This window comes from Heteronotia binoei, chromosome 3 (assembly GCF_032191835.1).
Source record: "Heteronotia binoei isolate CCM8104 ecotype False Entrance Well chromosome 3, APGP_CSIRO_Hbin_v1, whole genome shotgun sequence".
Taxonomy (NCBI): domain Eukaryota; kingdom Metazoa; phylum Chordata; class Lepidosauria; order Squamata; family Gekkonidae; genus Heteronotia; species Heteronotia binoei.
Genome location: NC_083225.1, coordinates 84,012,982 through 84,039,137, shown reverse-complemented (window position 1 = coordinate 84,039,137; position 26,156 = coordinate 84,012,982). Strand labels below are relative to the sequence as shown.

The 26,156-nt window shown below is 41.1% G+C and overlaps 1 protein-coding gene across 1 annotated transcript in view; it reads left to right on the top strand.

Moving 5' to 3' along the window:
- Window positions 1-478: 478 nt before the first annotated feature.
- Window positions 479-26,156, top strand: part of TMEM47 (transmembrane protein 47) — a 51,591-nt gene continuing 25,913 nt past the window's right edge. Inside the window, exon 1 of the mRNA XM_060234104.1 lies at window positions 479-1,004. Within this exon, the coding sequence (XP_060090087.1) occupies window positions 779-1,004 (226 nt within the window). The 5' untranslated portion in view covers window positions 479-778. The remainder of the gene's footprint in view (window positions 1,005-26,156) is intronic.

Below are 26,156 nucleotides of genomic sequence, written 5' to 3'. Positions count from 1 at the left end.
TCATTCTCGATTCTTCAATCATGGGACAAATTCATGCTGCAGGTCATTTTGTTCTGGCTGAATTGTTTTTCTTTGTTACTTTTGTGTACTTTCCAGAGCAAGGAATTCTCCAGCCAGGAGCTGCTGCCAAACAGAAAGCAAGGGGCGCCAACTGGGGAATGAAGAATGATGCTGGAAGGGCAGACAGAAGAGGCGCCGCCCGAGAAACTTGCAGTTGCAAAAACTTCGGGTGGGGGGCACTCAAAGTCTCTTGTTTACCTTAGCAAAAGTCCCCCAAGGAAAAGTGGGGTGGAGGCCGAGTGGTCGCTTGAAAGGACCGAGATGATGTCTCCAGAGGTCTCTGAAGAGAAAGAAATCCTTGTCCCGCGGAAAGGCACTGGCAAATCAAGAATGTGCGCACCAATTGCTGGCCCAGGCCGCTGGCGGGATGCTTGAGAGGCTGTTCTCGCCGCTGGGGAAGCTGCCGCCAATAACCTCCCACCCTCTTTCCCCGGAGGAAGACCGGCGAGTGACGTGAGCGGCTCCGCGCTGCCCCTGTGCAACTCCCCCGCCCCTTCCCCAGACAGGAGGCGGGAAGATGGGAGGAGTGATGTGAGTCGAGCTGGGCTGTGCGAGCCGAGAAGTGGCGACCGGAGGGAGCTGCTGCGGCCGCCCGTGCACCTGATCGGCTGCGCTGGAGGGACAGAAGCGGTCTGGGCTTCGCTCGCTCCAGCTGGACCTGCAGCCCCAGGGGCGCCGGATTTCCAAAGGCGGCTCGTCGCTGCTGCCCCGCTTACCCATGGCTTCGTCCGGCAGCGGCATGGAGGAGGTGCGCGTTTCGGTGCTGACCCCACTTAAGCTAGTGGGGCTGGTCTGCATCTTCCTGGCGCTGTGTCTGGATCTGGGAGCCGTGCTGAGCCCGGCCTGGGTGACGGCCGACCACCAGTCTTACCTGTCCCTCTGGGAGACCTGCACCAAGTCCAGCAACTTGGACTCCTGGGACTGCACCTCTACCTTGAACAGCGGTGAGAGAGACGACCCCCTTCCCTGTTCCTTACACGCCGCCACCGCCAAGCGTCCTTCGCTTGAACAGCGCCGCTCACCTCGGCCCTCCTCCCTGACCCCACCCATTGCAGCAGCGCCCCCGGACAGCTGCTGAAGTGCTATCCTCTTCCTTCCTTCCTTAACCTTCCTCCTCCCGGAACAATATTCTTGGGGTTTACTCCTTTAACACCTGACCTGTTCCCAACCCTTTGCCCCGCACGGGTATCCTTCTCCTTGCCCCTGTTGCACCCTCCCCCCCCCCCCATTTACCTCTTACATCTACTCCGAAGCCGCCTTTTCTTAAGCCCAACACTTCTGCTTCCATAGTGATTGGTCACCCACCCGAGCATGGCATTCTCCCTTTTCCACCCCCCGCACAACACGCAGCCGGTTTGTCTAATTATCCGGGACCCAGCACTCCCCTGCCACACATGCAGGGGCGTTGCAAATTACCTGCGCAGCGCCTTCTGCCCAGCAGGATCCAAACTAACCATCTTGCCCATTCCCACTGTTACATCCTGCTTGATTTCTCATCATAGCACACCCATCCTTGCGTACTAATTTGAATCTTTTCAATGCAAGTCAGTTATTCCATCCCTATCGGGCATCTTAAACAGTATTCTTGGTGAAATCCACATTTGAATTCTATAGTCTCCCATGGTATATGTATTGGTCTCTTGTTAACTGCTGCATCCCATCATCAGTCCTTCCCAATAGTCAATAAACCCTAGTCTGCAATTCTGCATTCCAAATAGTCTACCTCTTTTGTTTGCTCACACTGGATTTTGTTTGTCTGTTTACTTACCACCCTAGTGCACCTTTACAATTTTTTTGTCCAGTGTCAACAAAGAATCCATTTGTTTAAATCATACTTCTTTGAAGCAAGCTGGTTAACATGCATGCACACATATACATATCATGTATGCTTTTCCCCTGTCTGGAAAACCAGAATATAGGTGATGTTGGAAGCAAGATTAGGTTTTGCTAAATATTTGAGCTGTGTGACTCCTTGATTTTCTTAATGGCTTACTTAACTCACAAAGAGTCCTGCCTGGTCAGATGTTCATGGAATATCTGGTGGTTGGTTTCAACTCAAACTGGTATTCATGCCCTGCAGCCATTCACAGTCCCCGAGCTGCAGCTGGCTAGAAAGTTATGGCTTTCAGGACACTGAATCTTAATCAGCCATATGTGCTTGTCTCATGATACATTCTGGCGCCACTAGATTTTATTCCTACTTTGTTTTCCCTGAGAAGATTTTTGTCAGTTTGAATTCCCCCTGCCCATGTATGGCTTCCCTATTGTCACATACCTTGATGGTTGTATTGGGACTTGACCTCCAGCATTTTGCATCAGTTATGATCCATTATAACCACCTCTTTTAAAATTTGAGCCTTGAAATGATTATTACCTTATCCCCTTGCAATGTGCAAAACCCACCCCCCATCTTTTGGTGAGCTAAAACCTCCCCAGGAAACACTGAAGTTAAGCTAAGGCCCTTGCCCACAAAACCCTAAATTAGCTTTTGGATCAAGTATTGCCCTTGGGGGTTTGAGTAGTTGTGCAAGGAAGGGTTGGTTTTCTGTTTGTTTAGCAGCCTACTGTAGATTCTGACTGTGAGTCTTTCTTTCCCCTCCCTACCGCCCACCAGCAGTTTCTCAGAAAATTCTGCTCATTGTTCTAGGAGATGTTTGCTTTTGAAAGCATGGCAAGACCAGTTGTTACCACTCTGTCAAGTTATCACTCTGTCAGATTTCTTTTTGATTAAAATTTGATTTCAGTTGTATGATTAAAAATGCATCTCAAAATATATATAGCTTCCTTATGTGGTTGCCAAGGAGTTCCAACAAACTTCGGAGTGCTTTATTTTTCTCTCCCCCCCCCAACTGAAATTTATGTAGGAATGTCAGCTTTGGCATGTCTCCTTAGCAACAGGACTCCTTTGCCCCCTTTCTCTGTCTCTTGAAATGATATCCCCTTGATTGCATAAAGACCTAACAGATGAATGGGTGGGGGTTGGGGTGACCGAATTTCAACTTTACTCCTTTTCTTCATTGTACTATTTTACTTTATTCCCCTAAAGTATGTAGGAATTAAAGACAGGCTAAGTAATGCATAGAGTGGCATTCAAAATTACTATGCACTTTGTATTTACTTTCAGTAGTCATTTATTTTTTTTTAGGTTTTTTTAATTAAATAAGAGTAGTAGGCATGAGAGGAAAGAATTCAAGTAATATACAAGTTGGACACAGCATTTTGAAGGAGAAGGAGTAGGGATTTTTTCTTTTCTTTTTGCTGTGTCTCTCTGAATGTCTTCCTTCACCTTCAAGAAATTTCTATGTACATTCCTAGAATGAGTTTTTCTCATTATTATTAAATATTGTTTCTCAGATTTTACAGACTGCACAGAATGAATGCCAAGATTATTTGATTAAGATCTTTCCTTTCATTGTATTTTGGTTGAGAGTCATGCCTTGAAAGCTCTTCTGAAATGTGAGAATCTGTTTTGTTTATATACACACGGGTACATATGTAATCCTTTGATATAAGTAATCCTCTGAATTAACTGGTACAAGGCTGTTGGCACCAGGATTGGGCCCATGATCTTTAAATGGGTTTTGATCTTCACTGGAGTAGCCTTTTGTTATTAAGAAGCCATAATATATTTAATACATAAAACAGGACATTATTCTCTTTCTTGAATCATACCTCCTAACTACATAAAGCATGCAGGAATTAGGATACTCAGGAAATAGAAAGAGAGTTTCTGTGGGAAGGCTCTATTTTAATTTTGGCATTAGAGCAAAGAGCATTATAATTGAAGAAACAGAAGGAACCATAAGTGCAAGACACCTTCTCTAACCGTTTTAAAACATTTGCTTCATTGTCCCCTGAAGGAGAGCACCTGAAGTGGCACTATCAAGGACAGGCACACAATGGAGCCTGCTAAAGCATATCCAAAGTTTAATTAAAAACCTTTGTCTTAATTAGACTTTAGGCCCTGACTGCTCCCAGAAAGGGCAAATTCATTGGTGTTTGAAGCAAGGTATGTACTCTGAAGATCAGATCAATTGTAGAAGAACACAGTCTCTTTGTCCAGTTATGCTAACAGCCAGCATATCCCTTGTTAGCTATATAGTATGCTGTTAACCTTGCAGGTCCTAATGTAATGGTAGCTGGGCATCAACATGCTTCTGCTAGCAGTGTTAATGCTAAAAATGCTAATAAAACAAGAGTGATGGTTGTGTATATATTTTAAATATTTCAGGAGAAACCAGCTATATTCAGTTTGCCCAAGAATAAGCTTGATATGCACTTTTCTCTATCAGTACAAATCTGATGAATGAAGATATTACAAATGAAAGAAAAATAAATGAGAAGTTTTCAGATATGTTTACTTCAAAGAAACCCATTTGACTGCTGTAGGACAATATTGGAGTAAAACAGTGAAGGGCCACAGTTTGGAATTCTAATTCAATCTTTTTTATTTTGATGTCTGTTTCCCCTATGCCTTTTAGCGGCACAATGGTTAATTTTATAAGAGCATTATGCAGAGAATTATGTATGTTTTCTAATGCCATATACATGGGAATAATGCATACTACATGCGTAACATAAGTTTTAATGTTCGCCAGGATTATATGGCAGAATCATTACATGGAGAATTATGATAAATATAATATGTGTATTACAGATCAGCCAGATGAACCTTGTAGTATAAGTAAAATTAAATGTCAGTTTGAATTTCTCAGGGAAATTTGTGTTTTAACTTAACTCCATACTTATACACAAGAGCCTTATGGGAGTTTCTGAGTGATGTAAATAGTAACATGAATGAACAGTACAAAGCTTTATAGGACATTATTTTTCCTAGTGAACCACACACTGTAATGTTTATGTAGCATTCAGCTGCCTAGAAACAGTGGTTTTTATACATTTTAGAAACCCATGGAATCAAATATAAAAAGTTGTTTGTCTAGCTTTAAATGTAGTGTTCAAAAAACATCTCAAGGCAAAATAAGTAATGCCTTATTACATAATGCATTTCTGATGTTAGGGATTCTAAATTAAACTTTAATGAATAAACAGCAGAGATGGTTTCTTGGTTTATTTTTGTGGGAGGAGTGAGAAATCTGAACAGAATCATTCTTACCTATATAATTAAACTATCATATCTAAATTAAATTAGTAATAATTGTGATAGTCACTAAATCAGCCTGGATTTAACCAACATAGTTGACGTGCATTCTTATTTTGCATGAGAGAAGTTGTTCCAAAGCAAAATTGACAGTGAAAAAGCAGTTTCCTCCTGAGAATATGTAGATCATGGCTTTAGCGGAGTTGATACTGATAGATATTTGCAAATAGGACAGCAAGACTGGTAGTCACAACAAGCTGTTATTTCCTGGCTTACTGCAAATGGCATATACAGCATACATGGCATTTCACTGAAAAAGTAGCCAAATATGTTGAAAGAATTAATAGATAATATTTAAAAAGTTTTGTAGACACAGTATTCAACAAACTGGATGTGATTCAAATTCATATCTCACACTTGAGCATTAACAGAAGATGGATTTTTAGAAGACTTTCTTTTATAGCTGTCCATATACTGTTTTCTCAAAGGAGTAATTTTGATAGATCAGATATAAACCTTTTCAACATCTTGCTTTTAGTGGTTTATATATATAAAAAACCTACTTAAAACATTTCTACTTCAAAATATTTATAGATGCCCCCTCAACTGGCAAGGCCAGTTGGACTACTTTTCCGATGTTTTCACTCATTAAATTGTGCATTAAAGTGTTAAAATCTGAGGATTCTCAGAACTACTATCATACCATTAAATAGATGGATGCTGCTGTTGAAAACCTGAGCAGAATGTGTTTTAAAAACCTTGAGTTTTAAAAACCTTGCGGTTCTAATCCAGAGGTTCCTGTACACTGTAGTGGATAGCACACTGGAACCTTTATCACAATACATAGCCAAATCTGTTAGTCATGCTAATTACCTATTTGGGGAGATGATTTCAGGTAGTTCTTCAGGTGGTTACAGCTGGGTGATTGGCACTGGGAGATCATTGTGGCACATGAAGATCTTTATAGCAAATAGGCATGTTTCGATTTGTTTTTTAAAAACCATTTGAGACTTAATATGTAATTTAATTTTATATAATCTTCTGGCGAAGGCAGCCAGTAAACTAACTCCACTAGAGCAACTGTCTATTTCTGGAAGGTGTGGCAAAACATTCATAGCTTCATATCAATACTTTTGGTATGAATAAAAAAATAAATGAAATGAAATACTACCCTCCCTGTTAAAAGTATCCTGCAAGAAATCTGTTCAAAATAGTAATAATTAACTCCAGCTTTCTCCAGTTCTTTTCCCTCATTTATTAGTTCATTACTATGTAGGATCTGTGTAACAAAGGTGTGCCAGATTTGGTATCAGGTTCCCTTGCCAGTAAAACAATGTTGCTGAGATTGAAATAGGATGGACTCATTTTATTAGCAGGGAATTACTTTCACAAGCACAGGGAATATCTCTTCTATCTGTGGATCTGTTACACCAATCCCTGGGTTTATTTCTATTCAGAGAGCCAGGAAAGGTTGAATCAGAGATGGGAAAACTGAAAAGGGACAGGAAAAATAGCCCATTGCCCCTTAGTAGAGTCTGCTAGCACAAGCTGCATTCACTTGATCATTCAAGCCATGTGAATTCACAAAGGTCTATTACGCATGGGTATTTTGCTTCATTTTCACTGTGCTTTCTTTTTTCATTCTGCATTGTTTTTCCTCCCTTCACCACTCAGTTTGCTTTCCATTTGCTGTTTTCTGAGAGTGCTTTTGTGCTGGTTTTTCCCTTGCTTCACTTCCAAGCCAAAGGTAATTCAAAAGCATACAGATTCTCTCAAATTTCCCCCCTGCCCTTTTCCTGCCCCTTGTAAGCCATTCCCATACCCACAACCAGGTCATTCTGCCCATTCTGTATCTTCCGCCGTTCGTTGATGTGTCCCTCATTGCCTTACATTTAGAAATTATTTTACAAACAGCATGAGTCCAGCAGTATGAGACTTTCACTAGTTTCAGATCACTAAAAAGAAAAGAGAGAGAAATTACTTTCAGCTGGGCTGCCCTCTCCTGCTGCCTGGTTTTAAACTTGGCAGAAGTTGGAAGCAGTACAGAACTGAACCTGCAGGGGGCCACTGGATCCCTGCACACACAGCAAGCCTGGTTGGGCTGCCATTTCATGCAGCACAGAGTTCTCAAAGCAGAGCAACTGTGGGTCAGGGAAAGAAGAGGGACAGACCGGCCTGTACCACTTGCATTGCAAACTTATGCCACAATGTTAAAAAAAGGAATCTAATTTCAGTTTTTTAAAATGCTCTCCAGAGCTGCTGCCAGAGGATTCCTCCCTCATACAAATTGCAACCCTGTGCAAAGTGTGGTGGAGTTGCAGCCAACTTTGCTCAGATGCTTACATGCACACAGACATCTTACCAATGATCACAGCTTGCGATACCAGTGTCAGTGGGTTCTACAATGCGTTCCGAACACTCAACATGTTCTGCATATTATGAGATCGTATGACTCTTTTCCATTTTTCACAGTGTACAATCACAGCAGAGAATCCTCTAGTGTTGGGCAATATGGAAAAACGGGCTTTGCAGCTGCTTGTCAATTGCAGAAAAAGTGTGGTCAATTTCAATTGCCCCTCCCCCTTTTCCTGTATTCCTTTCTGTACCCTTTCATTCAATAAACTAATGCTCAAATGCATGTGAAAAACTTGAACCATGAGGATTTAAATGAAAGGTGCTTGCTGGATGCTGCTGTACAGCTGCAATAGGGCAATTGTATAAATTAAAAAAAATGTAGACACCTCTCACATCACAAGTGATATTCCATCCCAATTTAGAAAAAACTGCAGGGGTTTTGTAGCTGCAGAATGAATACACCAGAGGAAAAGAAAGGTGTAGAAGGCAGGAACAGAATCCAAAGTCAAGCTTAAAGGCTTACTGCTTGAAAAATCTGCAGTAAAGTGTGTGTGAATAACTGGACAAAGAGCGATGGAGCAGGATGTTGAGGAATTTAGTTGTTGTCCATTCCTTCTTTCTCTCATCAAGAATTATGGATGTAGATAGTTTAATGAGATTGCCCTATTCAGGAAGCTTTAAAAAAAAAACCAATGGAAAAACAAAGGCTTATGGACAAGCATAGACAACTTCTTCTCAAACACAGAGGCTGGCAGGCCTGGCAGGTAAGCTGGAAGAGGGAGAAAAGGGCTGAAAAAGAGAGAGAGTAGAACTACTGAGGTTCATGATCTTTAAAGTTCCAAAGGAACAACCATAAGATAAACAACCTTCCTAATCCTTAGCAAATAATAAGCTTACTTAAACATTGCTGCTACTGATTAGCATAAAAGAAGGCAACTACCTCTGTCCCAAGTTCCCTTGATAAACTGAGAAAGGGACTCTGTGATTCCAATTTGGTACAACAGAATTATGAGAACAGTGTCCAGCAAAAGAAGAAGACCGTAGATTTATACCCCACCCTTCTCTCTGAATCAGAGTCTCAGAGCGGATCACAATCTCCTTTATCTTCTTCCCCCACAACAGACATCCTGTGAGGTGGCTGGGGCTAAGAGAGCTCTCACAGAAGAGGCCCTTTCAAGGACAACCTTTCTGAGAGCTATGGCTGACCCAAGGCCGTTTTAGCAGCTGCAAATGGAGCAGTGGAGAATCAAACCCAGTTCCTCCAGATAAGAGTCCGCAAACTTAACCTCTACACCAAATTGGCTCACCAGATATACTTCAAATATTAGGGGTAAATAAAGACAAGAGAAACAGGAACGAATGCTACCATAATGCCTGCTTACACCAAAATATAAGAGCCCTCCTGTTAGGCAAAGCACCCCTGGTGTCCCCTCAAGGATTAATGTAAACAGTAATGGGCCAGTCCATCCTGCAGGTGTTACTATTTGGTCTCTTGGCCTACACAGCTCTTATCATTTTCAAGGCCAGAAATGGAGATGTAGTGATTAGTTTCTCATGAGAACCTGCAGTATGTGTGATGGGAGGGGGGAGAACTGGGGATGATGAGATAATCTTCTAGAGGCTTCTCTTAAGAATGCATCCTGATTGGATGTCATCCTCACCTGATGTTGCTGGGCCCAAAAACTATACTTGAGCTAAGGCCCTGAAGAAGAGAGACCAGCTGGGATTCTGATAGACATAGGGCTTGAATTGTTACCTGCTTGAATTGCAATTGCTAACAGTGTAGAGAACTCCTGAACTTTGGTCTTTGAGTTCAAGGTTTGTGCCATCTAACACAAATTCTAAAAAGTGTTAGTTGAGCTATCTTTTCTTGTTTTCTAGCATGATTTTAAAGCAATGTGTTGGCTATAGAATAAATTTTCATGTTGATAGAAATTGAAATACACTTTATAAATCTTCTGTAAAAAAATAGTCTGGTTACTTGTCTACAACTGCCCTGGGGACTCACAGGCTTCAGCCTGGGACTCCTTGACACTACCTTATGTTATAAGAAGTCTAACTGTAGGTCATAACCTCTTATTTGCAAGTTCTGTGAATCACACTGCTTTGGGTGTTTCTCAGTGGCATATATCTCTTCTAGATGTTTAAGGGAAGATTGTGCTTAGACCACATTATATCACTGCTGTAACTAGATACACAAAATAAGTAAACCACCTCATAGTGTTTTTCTTTTTTAAAGCATGGAAGGAATCTTCAGTGAAGTGTATCCTAAACTAATTGATCTTGCTGTAACTGTTTCTGTATTGCTGCATTTAAATTTTTAATGCCTGCTACTCCTTTAAATATTTTTTAATTGGGCTCTCGAAGTTTAAAAGATGCTTTTACGGCTAGTGATAATATAAGCAGTCTGAATATTTTATGAGGCTTATATTTAGAACCAAGTGGACTGTAACCTTGACTCATACTCAGTTGATCCATTGTAAAAGATTATACAGCAGGATTAATGCTACAGAAAGAGCTGTAAGATTGTATTATTTTAAGCAATATTGCTTTCTCCAGTAATAAAAGGAGCAGTAGTTATTGGAACTCTGTCAAAATCAGACTGAGTAATAAGTAGCATCCCACTGGAATCTTTTAAGTTCAGTGTTGTCAACATTATAGAAATAGCTGTACTGGAGAAAAAGGAAAATTCCATCAAGGGCATGATTCAGTTAAAGTTAACCATTTTTAAATGTCACTGTTTTCAGTCAGAGAGTTAGAGTTACCCATTTGATTAACTTGCATCTATTTGAGACTGATGAGAATTGGAAGAGTTATCTTTGACTAGCGCATATCTGAAATCTGCAGAAACTAGGAATGACTGCAGTTACTCTAGAGAATGGCATTTGGTTCAAACTAACTTTGCTAAACAGACCATTTATTTGGGCATAGTAGATAGGATACAGCACCATGCATGAGCAACAAATGCTTTCACTCATAGTTGAGAAAGGGCCATGTTTACTCCTGGTGACAACCCCTTGTGCTGTATGTGCTTTATGAAGTGCCATCAGAAAATGAGTATTTTTCTACTATAGTTGAGTGAGTCTAGATTGCAGAACATAGCCTATAGATGTCCACCATTATGCAGAAAAGCAGATAAAGAGAATGTTGGTTTGTAGTAATAAAACTGTCTCAGTACTGCACTTGAGAATAGGGTCCAGTTTTAATTATACTATTTTGAGAAACGTGCTAATAATTCAGAGAAGAATTAGAGGGGAAACGTGATACAAACAATTTGGGTTGTATTGTATAGCCCAGCCAGCCAGAATAAAAATGGGTTGCCCTGCTCTCATGTCTTTGAGAGTAGTTTGTCTGCAGAAATATGCAGGTGTATCTTTTCATGGCATGCAGATAAACATTATTGCCTGCTAATTACTTTCAATCAAGCAACTCTGGCCACGGTCAAATATGCTGTAACATCTGACATAGCCATGGATGCATGTTAGATTTTAAGCACACATCCAGACAGCATTGGTGAGTCATGGGCAACCCGTCCTTCCTCAACTCAGTTCCAGACTAATTTGACATCACATAAAGTCTGGGCCTAAATACTTGACGACAGGCCACAAATGGATTTTCTCTGATCGCTTCAGTATTATCAAGCCATCACAATGTATCCCCGTCAATTGTGAATCAGTGCTATTTTGTTTTTAATCTTAGAGATACACACTTAACCGTATCATTGGTGAAAGGCTGCAAGGTCCCACGAGTGCCTCATACGCCACAAGAGACAAATTCTGAGCAACTGCAAATGCTTTTTTTCAAGTTTATTTTTTTAAAGTTGAGATTTGTGAATAATATAATCATTGTTTAGTCCATGCTCCTAGAAGTGCTTGCGCACAAAAGAGAGAATACACCAGGCTGGGCCATCTGATTAGGCAATAATGGGACAGGCACGGGGCAAGGTGGATTGTAGTCGGGATGCCTAATTGGATGACTGCATTTCAAATAAGGACAGACAAAAACAGGAGCACCTCGCTGGCGGATTAAATGGTGCATCTGACTCTGGCCTCTGTGTGGCATAGCTGAAGGGCCTGTTCAGAAACAAGCAGCCATAACAGCACATGAGAAAGTGTGATGGGCATAAGAAGGGATTTTGATTATCTGTGGTACTGCCATGTTAAAGAGGATCAGGGAAACCATAGTCGCTCAAAATGCTAAATATTATTATTATCTTTTCCATTGAAATTAGAGGTGCTTAAATTCTCAACCTTGGCTAGCTTGTCCCCCAACTTATTAACTGGAAGAAAGTTTGTGTTGGAACAAGTTGGCTGAGAAAGATGAGGAGTTAACTTTCCATAGAGTTTGATGACCAGAGAAGAATTCGGTAGCCTAGTTTTGTTCCGGGATGGGAAATTTGTTCAGTTTTCAATGACATTATATCTGTGGCATGAGCTGAAACTGGAATTCTGCAATTAATTTTAAGCACATTTAATTATACCTCTACCTCATTTTAATTTGCTTTTATGTATGTAGTTGTAAATTTCCATGCTGTTCAGAATTGTGGAATGAATACCCAGTAGGTAGCAAAATTGTGAACCTTGGATTATGTTCTTTTATCCAGCACAAGGAATTCCTAAGTGTACCAGGGGGTTCAATTCTATTAACTACAGCAGAAGGTGCCCCAGCCTCCATTATATCCAAAGGAGGGAAGGCATTTAAATGTGATGGCCAGAACTCCCTTTGCAGTTCAATCATGCTGTCACAACCTTGCTCCACATCCAAAGTCTCCTGGCTCCACCTCCAAAGTCCCCAGATATTTCATGAGTCAGACCTGGCAACACTGGTGGTAAATTTTGGAGAAACCTAGCCAGAAGATATATCCAACAGCTTAAATGTCTTTATAATTATATGAATAATAGGTATTTTAAGAAGTGTTCAATGAGGTGGCTAAATGAAATATTCCTTGGGGAAGCAACAGTGGTAGAAGGTCAATGCCTTTGTGTCCTGCTTCTGGGCTTCAGATGACCCTTTGGTCTAACCCAGGGCTCATTTTATATTCTTTCTAGCGTGAAACCCATGCTTCACTATGGTATTTAACTACCTTGAATCCAGTTATACTGCTTCTGGAAATATAATTTTTTATGTGTTTTAGGAAGGGTAATTTTTTTAAAAATTGGTTTTGTAATATAATAGCAGAAGGAATAAGGCCCGTTGTGAGGGGAAATACAACAGGGTCTAGAAATAGGCTCTGAGCGACTTCCGCCCCCATCCTAGCTGTCTTCCCACTCTGTCTTCTTGAAGGCATTCAATCTCCCCAACCTTGGTCTCTTCCCACCCACCTAAGGCAGCCATTTTCTGTAGGGGAATTGAACTGATTTTAGCTTTCCATCTCCCCCCCCCCCTCTGCAGCCTCTATCTAGGAAAAGTACTTTGTGGACCAAAGTGTGGTCCAAAGTAGCTAACATCATTCTCCTTTCCCCCTTTTGATCTACACAACAACCCTGTGAGGTAGGTTAGGCTGAAAGTCTGTGACTGGTCTGAAATCACAGTGTGGACTAAAGCAGGAGGGAACCAACCTCAGCAGGGTATAATGACACAGAGTCCAGCCTGCAAAGCAGCCATTTTCTCCAAGGGAGCTGATCTCTGCCATCTGGAGAAAAGTTGCAATTCTGAGTGATCTCCAGCCCAAACCTGGAGAGTGGCAACAGAAGTGGGGGATAGAGTATAATAATATCTGGCTTAATGAAAACAGTTAGAGAAACTGGCATAGAGTTTCCAGAATTGTTTCTTTATTTGGTTGTTTTCAGCTGTTTTTAGATACTGTGATATGCGATTTTGCTATCAGAGAGAAATGAGACCTTTATCTCTTGTTCTTAAAAGTCAGTATACCTTTTTTGGATAATACAGGAGAACAAACATAATTAATCTCATGAAAAACAGCTAGTAATTTTTTAAAAATAGTACACCATAAATAAATGTCTGTATAAGGCTTTGGTTTATTTATTTATGTAATTATATTTATGGATCACCTAATCCCCACAGTTGTGGGGCTCTAGGTGATGTACAGTGTTATAGTGGATAGCTAAGTTAAAAATAACTGATGATCAGACTACTGAAATAATGTAGCACCTATCTATAAACTTATATGGCTCAAGGGTCATAAAAAACCCTGAACAGATGACCAAACCATAAAACTTGTTTGAAGCCTTTATAAAACTTCAAATTCAAATAGATCAATACAAAATTAAATTATGAAAATCAGTATTCTGACTTTAATCTTTAAAAAGAAGTCTAGTCACTTCATATATACCAGGAAAGGTTTCCCCAGGGTAGAAAATCATCTGGCATCAAAATTGTCTTTGGAGGTTTAAATTCTGGACAGGTTTTCCCGAAATCTCTTTATCTGTTATTTTATAATTCTGATCAGTGGATCTATTTACTAACTCTGTTTAACCCAACTTTGCCTTGTCAGTTCTGGAGTAATCAAACTTGTTATTTAACAAACTTTATTTTCAATTTAAGACCTATTATTGTAAAGTTTTTCTTTAAAATTATTTATCAGATGAGTTTATAGATTTTGGAATTATTTTATACTGTACAATTAATAAAACATCTACAAAATTAAACTTTTGCCTGATTTCTTAGTTAGGAATAGGGTTGAAGATCCCCTCTGGCTACTGATGGGTGTCAGGGGGGCACAGGGTTGCCAGCTCCTGATTGTGAAACTCCTGGATATTTGCGAGTGGAGCCTTGGGGGGAGGGGTGGGAATCTCAGGGAAATACAGTGCCGTATAGTCAACCCTCCAAAGGATCCATTTTCTCAAGGAGAACTGATCTCTGTAGTCTGGAAATGACCTGGTGGATCTCCAAACCCCACCTGGAGCCTGGCAACCTGAGCAGGGAAAGGAATTTATATTCTGGGAATAAACCCACATTAAGAACCTAGAATGGGATGGTAGATAATGTTCCCCAATCTTTTAGAGAATTCTCATTAGCTGACAGTTTCCTCTAGGAGCAAGAGGGCACCATCCTAGAGAATACTGAGATTGTTCTGGACTTTATCAGCATCTTGAATATTCTTTCCTGATTCTGATTACTGAAACCTTTATTAGGCATTTCTTCATAGGAATCCAGATAATAGGAAGTAGGAGGTAATATTTTTTCCTGATGAAAGTGTGAGTAGGCAGTTGAGATAGTGATATGAGACTCATACAGTGGACTGGGAAAAAAAGAAGATTGTCTGGATTGGACAAGGGGATAAAACTCTCCCTTCACCACCCAAAATTCTGCCCCAGGTTTTGGTCCCTTTCAAAATATGATACTATTGCTGTGTACGTCATTTGGAATAGTCTTTTAAGCTTGACATACTTGAGTTCTAAAGATGGATGGTCTTATTTTAAATCAGTAGTGTGAATTCAATCCCGGTGGAAGCTGGGTTCAGCTAGCCGGCTCAAGGTTGACTCAGCCTTCCATCCTTCTGAGGTCAGTAAAATGAGTACCCAGTTTGCTGGGGGGTAGGAATGTAGATCACACCATAAAAACACCATAAAACGTCTGCTGTGAAAACATCATGATACGATGTCACCCCAGAGTGGTGCTTGCACAGGGGACTACCTTTACCTTTTTAGTGTGATGTTGTGCAGGATGAATGTGGAAAGTATTGAAACTTTATGGTAAAATTTGTAAGCCTTTTAAAGGGAAAAACATTTTATTCAAGAAAAATGCATTCTAGATAGATATTCTCAAAGGTGCTGCAGTAGTTTTGTGTTTTTCCTTTTTCAGACTATCAATGAATCTTTGAATTTTTCTAGGAAAATTTCAGTGTTTCTTATTGCTGCTGACAAACTTTTCTAGGAAAATTTGAATCTTTTCTAGGAAAATTTCAATGTTTCTTATTGCTGCTGACACACAACCTAGATATGTTTTTCCTGTCATTTAATTTCATCCAAGTGTAGAACCTAAGGGAGAAGCAAGGCATTATGTAAGCCAAAACATTCATGTTTACTAAACAAAGTTTGAGTCCAGTCTTTCAGACCAACTAAATTTTATTCAAGGTATAGAGGCTTTTGTATGCAATCACACTTGTTCAGATGGTTCACTATATCTGAAGAAGTATGCCTGCACATGAAAGCTTATACCTTCAATAAAACTTAATTGGTCTTAAAGGTGCCACTGGGCTCAAACTTTGTTCTGCTGCTTCAAACCAACATGGCTACCACCTGAATCTATGTTCATATTTACCATTATCTCCTAAGGGGGAAATTTCTTAACCAGATTAACTAAGGTTGCATTGAATTTTTTGAAAGAGTTACTATATGGGTTAACAGTAAATTAGGTTGCTATTAGGTTTCTGCATACATGTGAAGGGAAATGCCATTTCCATAATGCCCAGTAGGCTTCCCAACCCCCCCCCCGCCCTGGCGGGGGACCCCTGAGTTTGCAGCCTCTTCCCCCGCTCTCAAAAAATCCTGAAGCGGGGGGGGGGGGGAGAGAACATACGTGTAGGTATCATGTTGTTGTAGAGCTTCTGATCCGTTTGTAAAATGTGTGCCCCTTTAAGGCTGTGCAGGAAACAGGAAGGGCTTCATTGGAAAGGGTCAGTAAGTTTCCATGGAGAATGGCCCCTCCCTTTCTTTTGCTTTCGTTTTCACAGCAAGCAAAGTTCTGCAGTAAGTTTTTGTGTGTGTGAGAGAGGAAGGGGGCAGGGGATTCTCTGGTTTGGAGGCCCTCCCCCCCTTTAGAAAGCGTGGGGGGGGGAGGGAAATGTCTACTGGGCACTCTGTTATTCCCTATGGAGAATGATTCCCATAGGGAATAATAGGGAATTGTTCTGTGGGATTGGGGGCTCTGGGGGGGCTATTATTTGAGGTAGAGGCACCAGATTTTTAGTATAGCATCTAGTGCCTCTCCCCAAAATACCCCCCAAGTTTCAAAATGATTGGACCAGAGGGTCCAATTCTATGAGCCCCAAAAGATGGTGCCCCTATCCTTAATTATTTCCTATGGAAGAAAGGCATTTAAAAAGGCGTGCTGTCCCTTTAAATGTGATGGCCAGAACTCCCTTGGAGTTCAATTATGCTTATCACATCCTTGTTCCTGGCTCCACCCCCAAAGTCTCCTGGCTCCGCCTCCAAAGTCCCCAGAATTTTCTTTAATTGGACTTGGCAACCCTAATGCCCAGTCAGTTTTGATTCATTGCTAGTGCAAGGGCGTAAGAATGCTTAAGTTCTCCTTCATAAGATAAATTGGAATGTCTGAACGTGTGTAAAGGGCATAAGGGTTAAATAGTGACTGGCTTTTTGAGCCCTTTGTACTAATAACATTGCATACAAAGGGGCCTAGTGTTTGGATAACCTATGGTATTTTGACCCTTTGGACCTCCCCAAAAGAAATCCTGTCAATGAGATCTATGAATTATGCATCTGTTGTATTATTTCCCTTCAAATGTAGTATTTCCCTTCTACTTCAGAAGTAGGTCCTACTTTAATGAAAATGTTGAGACCTGATTGATAGTTATTAGTTTCACTAATGAATACTTCTAAATAGAAGAACTGAAGTCCTTAAGAATGGAAGCAGATGATAGTTACAAAGTATATATATAGAGAGAGATTCTATGCTTTTTTTTTCCTCCAGCACAATATAGACACCAATGTTTGATCATTTTTCAAACTCCTGTATGTGAAACTTCACAAGAGAGAAGGTGTATTGAGCAGAAAGAACATGTCCTATTTCTGTGACCAAGTGAGCCTGTATTCTCCTATTCTGGTCTGGTTATGTGTTGCTAGTTAACTGGGGCAAATTATAGATAAGGATGCTCATTTGGACGTGTATCCAAATGTGTATCTCATTAAAAGGAATACACTTCAGGTGGTTTGGGATCTGAATATATATCCCCATCCATATCCTTCCCTAGTTGTTGCTTTATTAGCTTCCTTGAATCTAAAGAGATAAAGTGAATTTTGAATATTTAAAATAAAGGGGGGGGGGAGGCTTACCTATGTGTGGGTAACCTGTATCCAAGTATGATGCTGTGAAATTATTATGGATAACAAAACCTTTTCACAACTTTTGTATTAAACCTCACCAAAATTCAGTACAATTTTAGAAGAATATTAATCTTAGATTTAGTTCACAACCACAAAGGCTAGGTAGGAGTCAATCATAAGGCCATACTTTTCTTCCATCCTGATTGCATGCTTTTATCTGTAAGAGTATATTTTTCTACAAGGAAAGTCAAGTTTAGGGATATCATATGAAAATATTCCAGAGATCTTTTCTACTCTACTTTATTATTTTTTTAGAAATAAATCTGTCTATTTTCCTCTTGTGATGATTGTGGCATCCTTTCCCAGCATCTGGGCTGTGAAGCCTGTGAAAGTGGGTCCTGGGCTTTTGCAGGTTTTTTGTAAAAAAATTTTTTTTTTGCATGTTCTATTTTTAATAGGGTCACCATACCAAAAAAGTTGGGAACTACAGGGTTAAGATAGTTTGAACAGAATGAGGCACATTCCACTTGAAGAATAAAAATGTAATGGACATACATTGTTACAAAAATAATCCATATTCCTTCTTTGTCTTCAGTTTTACACTTGCCAGCACCAAGTGTTACCTTTTATAAACTCACTGTTATAGGTGCATTCTTTGTATGCCTAATTCTCAATGATAAATCATACATAACATGCCTGGTCCTTGAACATTCCCTCATAGGCCAAATTTACTTAGAAAACATCCTCACTGGCATCACCTAAAATTTGATTCATGGCAAGTTTAAGATCCTAGTATAAAAGTTCTCATGGAAAATTTGATGGAAATGTTTTCTCTGTAAGTTTCAAAGGGTCAGCAGCTGAGTCAGTAGTAAGAATATCTAACTCTTTTTTAAAGTACACTGTGACATGGCTTTTTAATGTATCCGTAACTACTGTAAAAGTGCACAGTCTGATGTCTGTCACAAAAATTGGCACCTAGAGAATGAGTTATCTGTCCTTTCTTACTGGACTCAAGGTGGCTGAATATATAGACATAGAAGCTTTACCCAGTAGTGTGTTTCAGCTAGGTTTTGATCTAAAGGCATTTCGTTATCACTTTTGCCTCTGCTAATGATAAAGTCTTTTATTGGCCCAACTTGTATGGGCTCAATTTTGAGCTACATGAACCTCTTGTACAGTTTTTCAGTGATGCTAATGAGGTGATTATTGCAGTCACATTGATCTTAAGATCATTTACTTTGTTCTAATAATAGAAAGGCTCTATTAAATAGGAACACTGTATAGCCATTATGTACTTCTTGTTTACTATATTCCAAGGAGAAATCAATGAATATAGAACTACTCAGTATGCAAAATTGCCACAGGCTGCATTTCCAAGGAACATACTTGCTTGTTCTTTGTAACATATTGTTCCTGATCATAGGCAGATACAGTTTCTCAGCATTTAGGTACAACTCCATAATGGTAAAGGAGATTTTTGTAGGAAGTTGATTCACATTTTACATAACAGTGCTCTTTTACACTACATTTTACATAACAATGTAGAGGTGTATCAAATCAAGTGTGCTGAAAAGACACATGATATAATAACTGTTTTGTCCAAAAATGGGCTGAGAATACAGATGGGTAATAGTGTGAAGAATCAGGAAGTGACTGCATTTTAAAATAAATACAACAGAAATTAGTAACCTGTTTTTCAGAATCAGATTGTTGAACAACATTATTCATAAAACAATATCTGAGTTGGAAAATCCACAAAGTTGTTTCTCGGGATAATGGTCTTATCATAGCACAATACAGATGAGCTGTCCACATGTTCATTCACCACACTGGGGGGAAGAATTACAGTAGGCATGAGTTCATTAGCCCCATCCTCTCCACATAATAACGAGTGATCTTCATGGGATAAATGCGTGAAAGAAGTGCTCAGGCATACACGTCTTTCCTTCTCAGCAATGTAGTTTTTGAAAAAGTGCTGTTCATGAGGTGAGAGTGTGCATGCATATACCTCCATATGTTCACCATGTCACAGAGGTGAGAGCAGGCTGGGATGGGGCAGCATGTACCCACTGTGCCTCCACTTGTGAGTAAACATGCCAGTATGCTGTCTGCATAGGGGTCATATCTTGGTTATTTCCATAACCGATTTCCTTTAAAAAACTGAGACAAAAAGTCATCAGATGGTGACTTTTTATCACTGAACTGTATTGACTTTTTATCACTGAACTGTATTGACATATTAATCTTTAAGAAGTCCATGGGTCATATCTGCTTCATGGTTAATAGTGAGAAAACTAGAACTTACATATTGATCTCTGTGTGATTTACTACATGTATCCTCAGATTACTGAGTAGCGTAATCAGGATGCTTATTTTTAAAACCCAGAATGTTGTCAAGAAGTAATAAATTGAGTTCATATTGGTAAAGCAGGCCTAGTGCATAACTGATATTGCTGCTTGAAATATGGACAAAAATAGGCAACCAAATTATATTACTAGAGTTTCACAACATACCATATTGCACCTGATATAGAATTCTATATGATATAAAGTTGTGTATGAATGTAGAAATACAAGTATCTTACCAGTTTTGTGTAAGGAAACATAAGTTACTACGTTAGCATTGAACCTGCATCATGGCTGTCATCTTTGCAGCTTCATTCTGTCATAGTGTGATCATTCAACCCACTTCTTGGGGCTTACCACAGATTGCTTGATGTGTGAATTCAGTAATCACAGAATGTTGTTCAAGGCATTGAAATCCTCAACTGTCCCAAAAACAGGAAGGACCGACTGATAACTCTGAGTTTTGTGGATGGTAGAACATGGTGTAATTAGTAAGTGTAATGATTTTTCTATCTGATTATAGCAACGATGAGATTCTGTGATGTTAAGTATTTGTACAGCTTTTTAGGTGAGATGCATCATGCCTTCCTGGGTGTGGATTAAATATGTTTATTCCAGAAAGTCTTTGAATGACATAGTATGGTGATTTAAGGTTTGCTGTTTGGTTTGGAATGTTAATTCAGTTTTAAGTGTTTATTTTAAAAAATGTCTTGGGTGCCCTCTTTTGGCACAAAGACAGTTATATTAAACTAAACAAAAGAACTAATGGCACCCTTGTTGGGTCTACACTAGCGTTTTGCTTCAGCTTGGTTTACATTCTCTCATGTAGTGCCCTTCCATAGTAACAGGAAGAAGTATCCTTTAAGATCTTTCATAAACATTATATTATATAAATCTTCAAGATGGTGTTCTCATTTTTGAGTTTTGTCACAAAATAAATTAATTGCCACCAGTTCTCTTTTTGAAATAAAATAAATATTTTTATTATTGTATCTATGATGCGACAGAATTTGGTCTTGATTTTAGTAGTTTCCATTGTTTCACATAGGGCTTTTTTGTAAAAAAAAAAGCACAGCAGACTCATTTTCATATCAGGGCCACACCCCCTGATGCTAAACCAGCTGGAACTGCATTCCTGTGTGTTCCTGCTCAAAAAAAGCCCTGGGAGTTTCTATTACATCACAATATTAAACTATTGCTACATTTTATTACTTCAAAGAGCCTTCAGAACGCCTGCATTAAGATATATTAGAGTAACTCACCATACTCATTAAGTGGGCTTTGAGAATCTCAGTTTAAAATTATTCATCGTATTCTGTTTAGCCTGATTTTATGCCATCGATTATACAATAGAATGTCTTATTTCTTTCACTAGAAAAATCTTGTTTTATAACTAATATAATTGTCTGATTGACAAAAAATACAATAATAATTTTTGTAACGCAAAGATCACCAGGCTTAATATGTTTCAAGTGATTGTTGCAGCTACAAAAAAACATATATTACTGTTATGAAAGTCAAAACTGTCGTGTGCGGTTTCAAAGACTCAGTGGCACTTAACACTGTGGAAGAGTGTGTGAATCTCTACCAGTTTTTTCCTTTCATTGCAGACCCCGGTTTTCTTCTCTATGATGTGTCCAAGGACCAAATAATGTCTAGGAAAAAACCTGGGTGCAGTGCCTAGTATGCTGCAGCAGGCAGAGGAAGCTGGAAACTCCCACCTAGCAAAGTCTGCCATAGTTGGAGACATAGCTCTACTTTTCCAGGGAAATAAACTGTGAGACAGCAGTAGCTGAGATTAAGAAATCACAATTTGATAAATAATCATAGCACAACATGATAATTAGAAATATAAATGTGCTGCAGCCTTTCCTGTTGGGATTTCCAGGAAGAACAGCATGAAGTCAGTTTAGATGTCCCCTTAAAATGACTCAGATTAACCAAGCACTCTACCTGATAAATCAAACCAATTTCTTTGTGGAGAAAGGTGTATAATTGTGAAAAAAATTCCCAACTGCACCTAACTACAGACTGGAATAGTTGCACTATATTGTCCCTGTCCAGCCTATAGTTCCACTTATATAGTACCCAGCTTTGAAAATATTCTGTGATCCCCCATTTCAGCTCTTCCATAAAGGTAAAGGTAGTCCCCTGTGCAAGCACCAGTTGTTTCCAACACTGGGGTGACATTATTTTCATGGCAGACTTTTTGAGAGCCAGTTTGGTGTACTGGTTAAGTGTGCGGACTCTTATCTGGGAGAACCGGGTTTGATTCTTCACTCCTCCACATGCAGCTGCTGGAATGGCCTTGGGTTAGCCATAGCTATCACAGGAGTTGTCCTTGAAAGGGCAGCTGCTCTGAGAGCCCTCTCAGCCCCACCCACCTCACAGGGTGTCTGTTGTGGGAAGAGAAGATATAGGAAATTGTAACCCGCTCTGAGTCTCTAATTCAGAGAGAAGGGCAGGATATTTGCCCCCCAAGTCAGAATAAAGAGACGGACACAATTAGATTGGTGAAACTATGGGCCACTTTATTAAATAACACAACAACGGCAAGGGCAACCGAACTGCGGCCAGGTCAGGGCCAGGGGTCTCCTCAGACCGCTCCCCTGCCTTTTTCAGCGGGCGAGAGACCCGGCCCCCCAGCCAGAGCTGTGTACCACAGCTCCCTCCAGGCAGGCCCAGCAGGGAGGCTCGCACCGGAGGGCCCAAACACCAGACGCGAGTCTCAGCGAAAGGCACCCATCCAATCGAGTCTCCAGGACAGTCTGCATTCACACACCTCGGGCCACACCCAAAGGTTGATCCTGCTAGACCCCTAACTCCCCAAAAGGGGGAGGCTAACTGGTCCTCCCCAGGCCGCATGGTGCCATAAACCTCGTAAAACCTGCCACAACTAAGGCCAAGTCTCTACTTAGGGCTTAGCACCCACTGAAAGGCCCAAAGCCAACACAAGCCCTTGCTGAAGATCCCTCAGGAAAAGCATATTACCCTTTTCCGAGAGATGCACCCCATCCCCTCTGTAGAGGTCGGGACATTCCCTAGAAATATCTGGATGGGCAAATAGTGGCCCAAACCACCCTCCAAAACCTTGTGAATCTCCTTATTTGCTCTGTAACGAGCCCTTTCTATCCCCGCTGAATTCCAAGCACAGCGCCACACCAAGCGCGGAATCATGGCCGACCAAACCATAATGGTACCAGGCCATCTGTTCATTATGTACTTGAAATCATCTCGGGCTTGCAAGATCAACGCCTTGCCTTTAATCAGCCCGAGATCATTCCCTCCCAGGTGAACAATTAATACCTGCGGAGGAGGGCCCACACACCCATGAAATAAAAGGGGGAGCAAGCCAGGCCACTGAAGACTCCTGCGCCCCCGCCATTCAACTGTAACATATTTGCTGAACCTCAGCTGAGAGCCAACAGCAGTTCTCCGAGCTTGATGTGCCACCCAAAACACATAACGGTGCCCGCAGATAAGAACTCTGCTCCTCCGGCCAGGAACAACAGCATAGAAAAACAGACTAGTTATAAAACCCAAACTTTAAACTACCCCAGCTCCTAATAAACCACTAGCGGAGCAAAGGGCGAATATAATCTTTGTAAGCCTGAGACTGCCAACGACCAAGGCGCTGAATGGATGAAGTAGGATAACCCAAGGCAGCAGCCGTAGAGGCCGTGCCGATTCTAAAGGAATAGGTACCAAACCTCACTCCAGACAACCCCAACAAGGCTAAGGCCCTGGACATCACGGCCCAAAATTGATGTTTTGTCAGAGGGCTGCCTCCAAAATGACAAAACAACAACCCTTCACAGCCTCCCCGCACAGCCAAACAGTCGGCCAATGCGGAAACTGGGCAAAGCTCCACTTCCGAACATGGACCCAACTCCAGCACGGTCCCCATGCCTGCCTGATCCGTTTTGGATTGCCGGATAGTAAGAACTACCTTACCCCCCGACAACTTAACATCCCTCAGTAACAACGCCCTACCTGACACATCACTCTTGGAACTTGCCACCAATTGACCAACCCTCAGCGCCCCCAAAAAGGCCACTAAAGAGGCTGCGTGAAACAAAAGTGCCTCGAAATGAGACGCACAAACTGAGCTCCAAACCCCCTTCAAACCCCGAAGAATCACCGGAAACATAGGGGTCCTAGTATCAGGCTTAGGCCCAACCTCCCTTCCAGCATCTTTCGAATATGAAAATCTGCTGTTGCCTCCCTATACCCTAAGGCTTCATGCGTCCCCTGATTGATCGCACGGCCAGTCCCTTACCTCTTAAGGAAACACAATAATGGAGCAACTGCTCCACTGGGAGGGGCCAAACAATGTGATACCCTACCTCAGCCCTAAAGTCCTCAAACTGCCGAACAGCACGTTCATAAGACTTCCTGGTGCTAGGCACAATGGCTAGGCCTATCGCTCTGCAGGCCTCGAATGGCCGCTGCCTCAAGGTTCTCTAAAATGGCTACCACCTCACTACCTCATAAAAATGGCCGCCCCAGAGCAAGGTATGAGCGAGAAGAAGCAAGCCTAAAATGGCTGCCAAGCACAAGAGGGCAGAAAAAGACAACCACCCCAGTGCCTAAGACCAATGGCCGCCTCTAAAATGGCTGCCCCACCCTAACTGTCACCTCAGCCCTGCTTAACCGGCCACCCAAACCACAAAACTAACTAGCTCGCCACCCAGACTAACAACTACACCAGACCAGGAAGCGCTGGCAACTGGGGCCCTTATGAATTGAAGACTTCCACCCTCAAAGGACGCTCCCCCACAAGCCAGAAATGTGACAGAAAAAACGTCTAGAGGGCACCAGGACAGCAACAGCCCTCATGGAATACAGCTCTATCAACCAGGGCAACACCAAACACCGTCCCACGCCTATCCTCGTTTCCCACTGCCGCCGTGATCCGCAGAACCTCCGGCCTCCCGGCCTAATCCCCTCTCTCACTCCAGCTAAGAGAGTGCAAGCACGCTCCCAGCCATCCAAGCTCGACAAGAGAACTGAGGAGACGGGGCGCGGAGGCTTCAGAACAGCCACAAAAGCCCCGCCTCCTCCAGACGCGCTTGGAAGTGCGCCGAAGCGTCCGCTCTCCTCCGGGGGGGGGCAAAATTTCCCCCGCAGCCAAGCCGCGACGCAGCAGGCTGCAGGAGGCTCCGAAATCTGCAGTCTTTTTTTTACAGGATGGTTTGCCATTGCCTCCTCAATCATCTACACTTTATCCCCAGCAAGCTGGGTTTTCATTTTACCGACCTTGGAAGGATGAAAGGCTGAGTCAACTTCAAGCTGGTTACTTGAACCCAGCTTCCGCCAGGATCGAACTCAGGTCATGAGCAGAGCTTGAACTGCATTACCGCAGCTTACCACTCTGTGGCTCTTCCATACTCTATTTTTTCTACACCTGCACTTGTCCTTTTTCAAGTAGGATATCAACCCAGTTTGAATCCTTTCCTTCTTGCAAAAGCTTTTCCCCAAAGTGTCAGATTCACAAAATAAATAAACTGTAATAGACCACTCCTCAAAGACATGAACATCATCCTTAAATAAGCAGACACATTGCCTGAAAATAGGCAAAGGAGGAATACCCTACTATTAGAGGCATAAGCTGCTTTTAGATTTTTATTTTTTTTAATTGTGTTGTTCTTAAAGTTTATTGTTTTTATCAAATTGGTAGAGCAAAGATGGCACAATTGCTCTCACAAGATGCTAGTATTACTCTCACAACTCGCTCCTGTTCCTTTTTAATTTATTTTTGCAGGGTTTTTATTGCTGGGGGGTTGCTTTTTTAATGTTGTTACCCACTTTGGGTCCTTGAGATGCTTGAGAGAAAGTTGGGTGTATAGATATTCTAAATAAACATGTAAATAATTAAATAAATGGTTTTTTTATTGTGAGGAAGAATAAGGAACAGTTGAGCGACAGACGGCACCTGTCTATAACATTTTATTCTGCTCTTCATCCAAGGAGTTTAGGAAGCATACAGTGTTTTCCCTACCATAATTTTATTCTTTTAATAGCTTAGTGAGGTATGTTAGACTGAGGGATTGTCTCTGGTCCCCCAGTGAATATTATGGCTATGTGTGCCCAGTCCTAATGTTTGTGTAACACCACACTCTAAATTGTTCATAAACTGACATTCAGTAATTCAGTATATTTAAAGTTACTCACAGTGCAATTCTAAACAGGTCTACTCAGAATTCTATTAAAGTCTGCTCAATTGGACTTTCTCCCAGGAAAGTGTTCTTAGGATTGCACTGCTGAGTTGAAGTCCCATGTGTTTATGTAGATTGTACATTGTAGGATGATGACTATTGACAGAT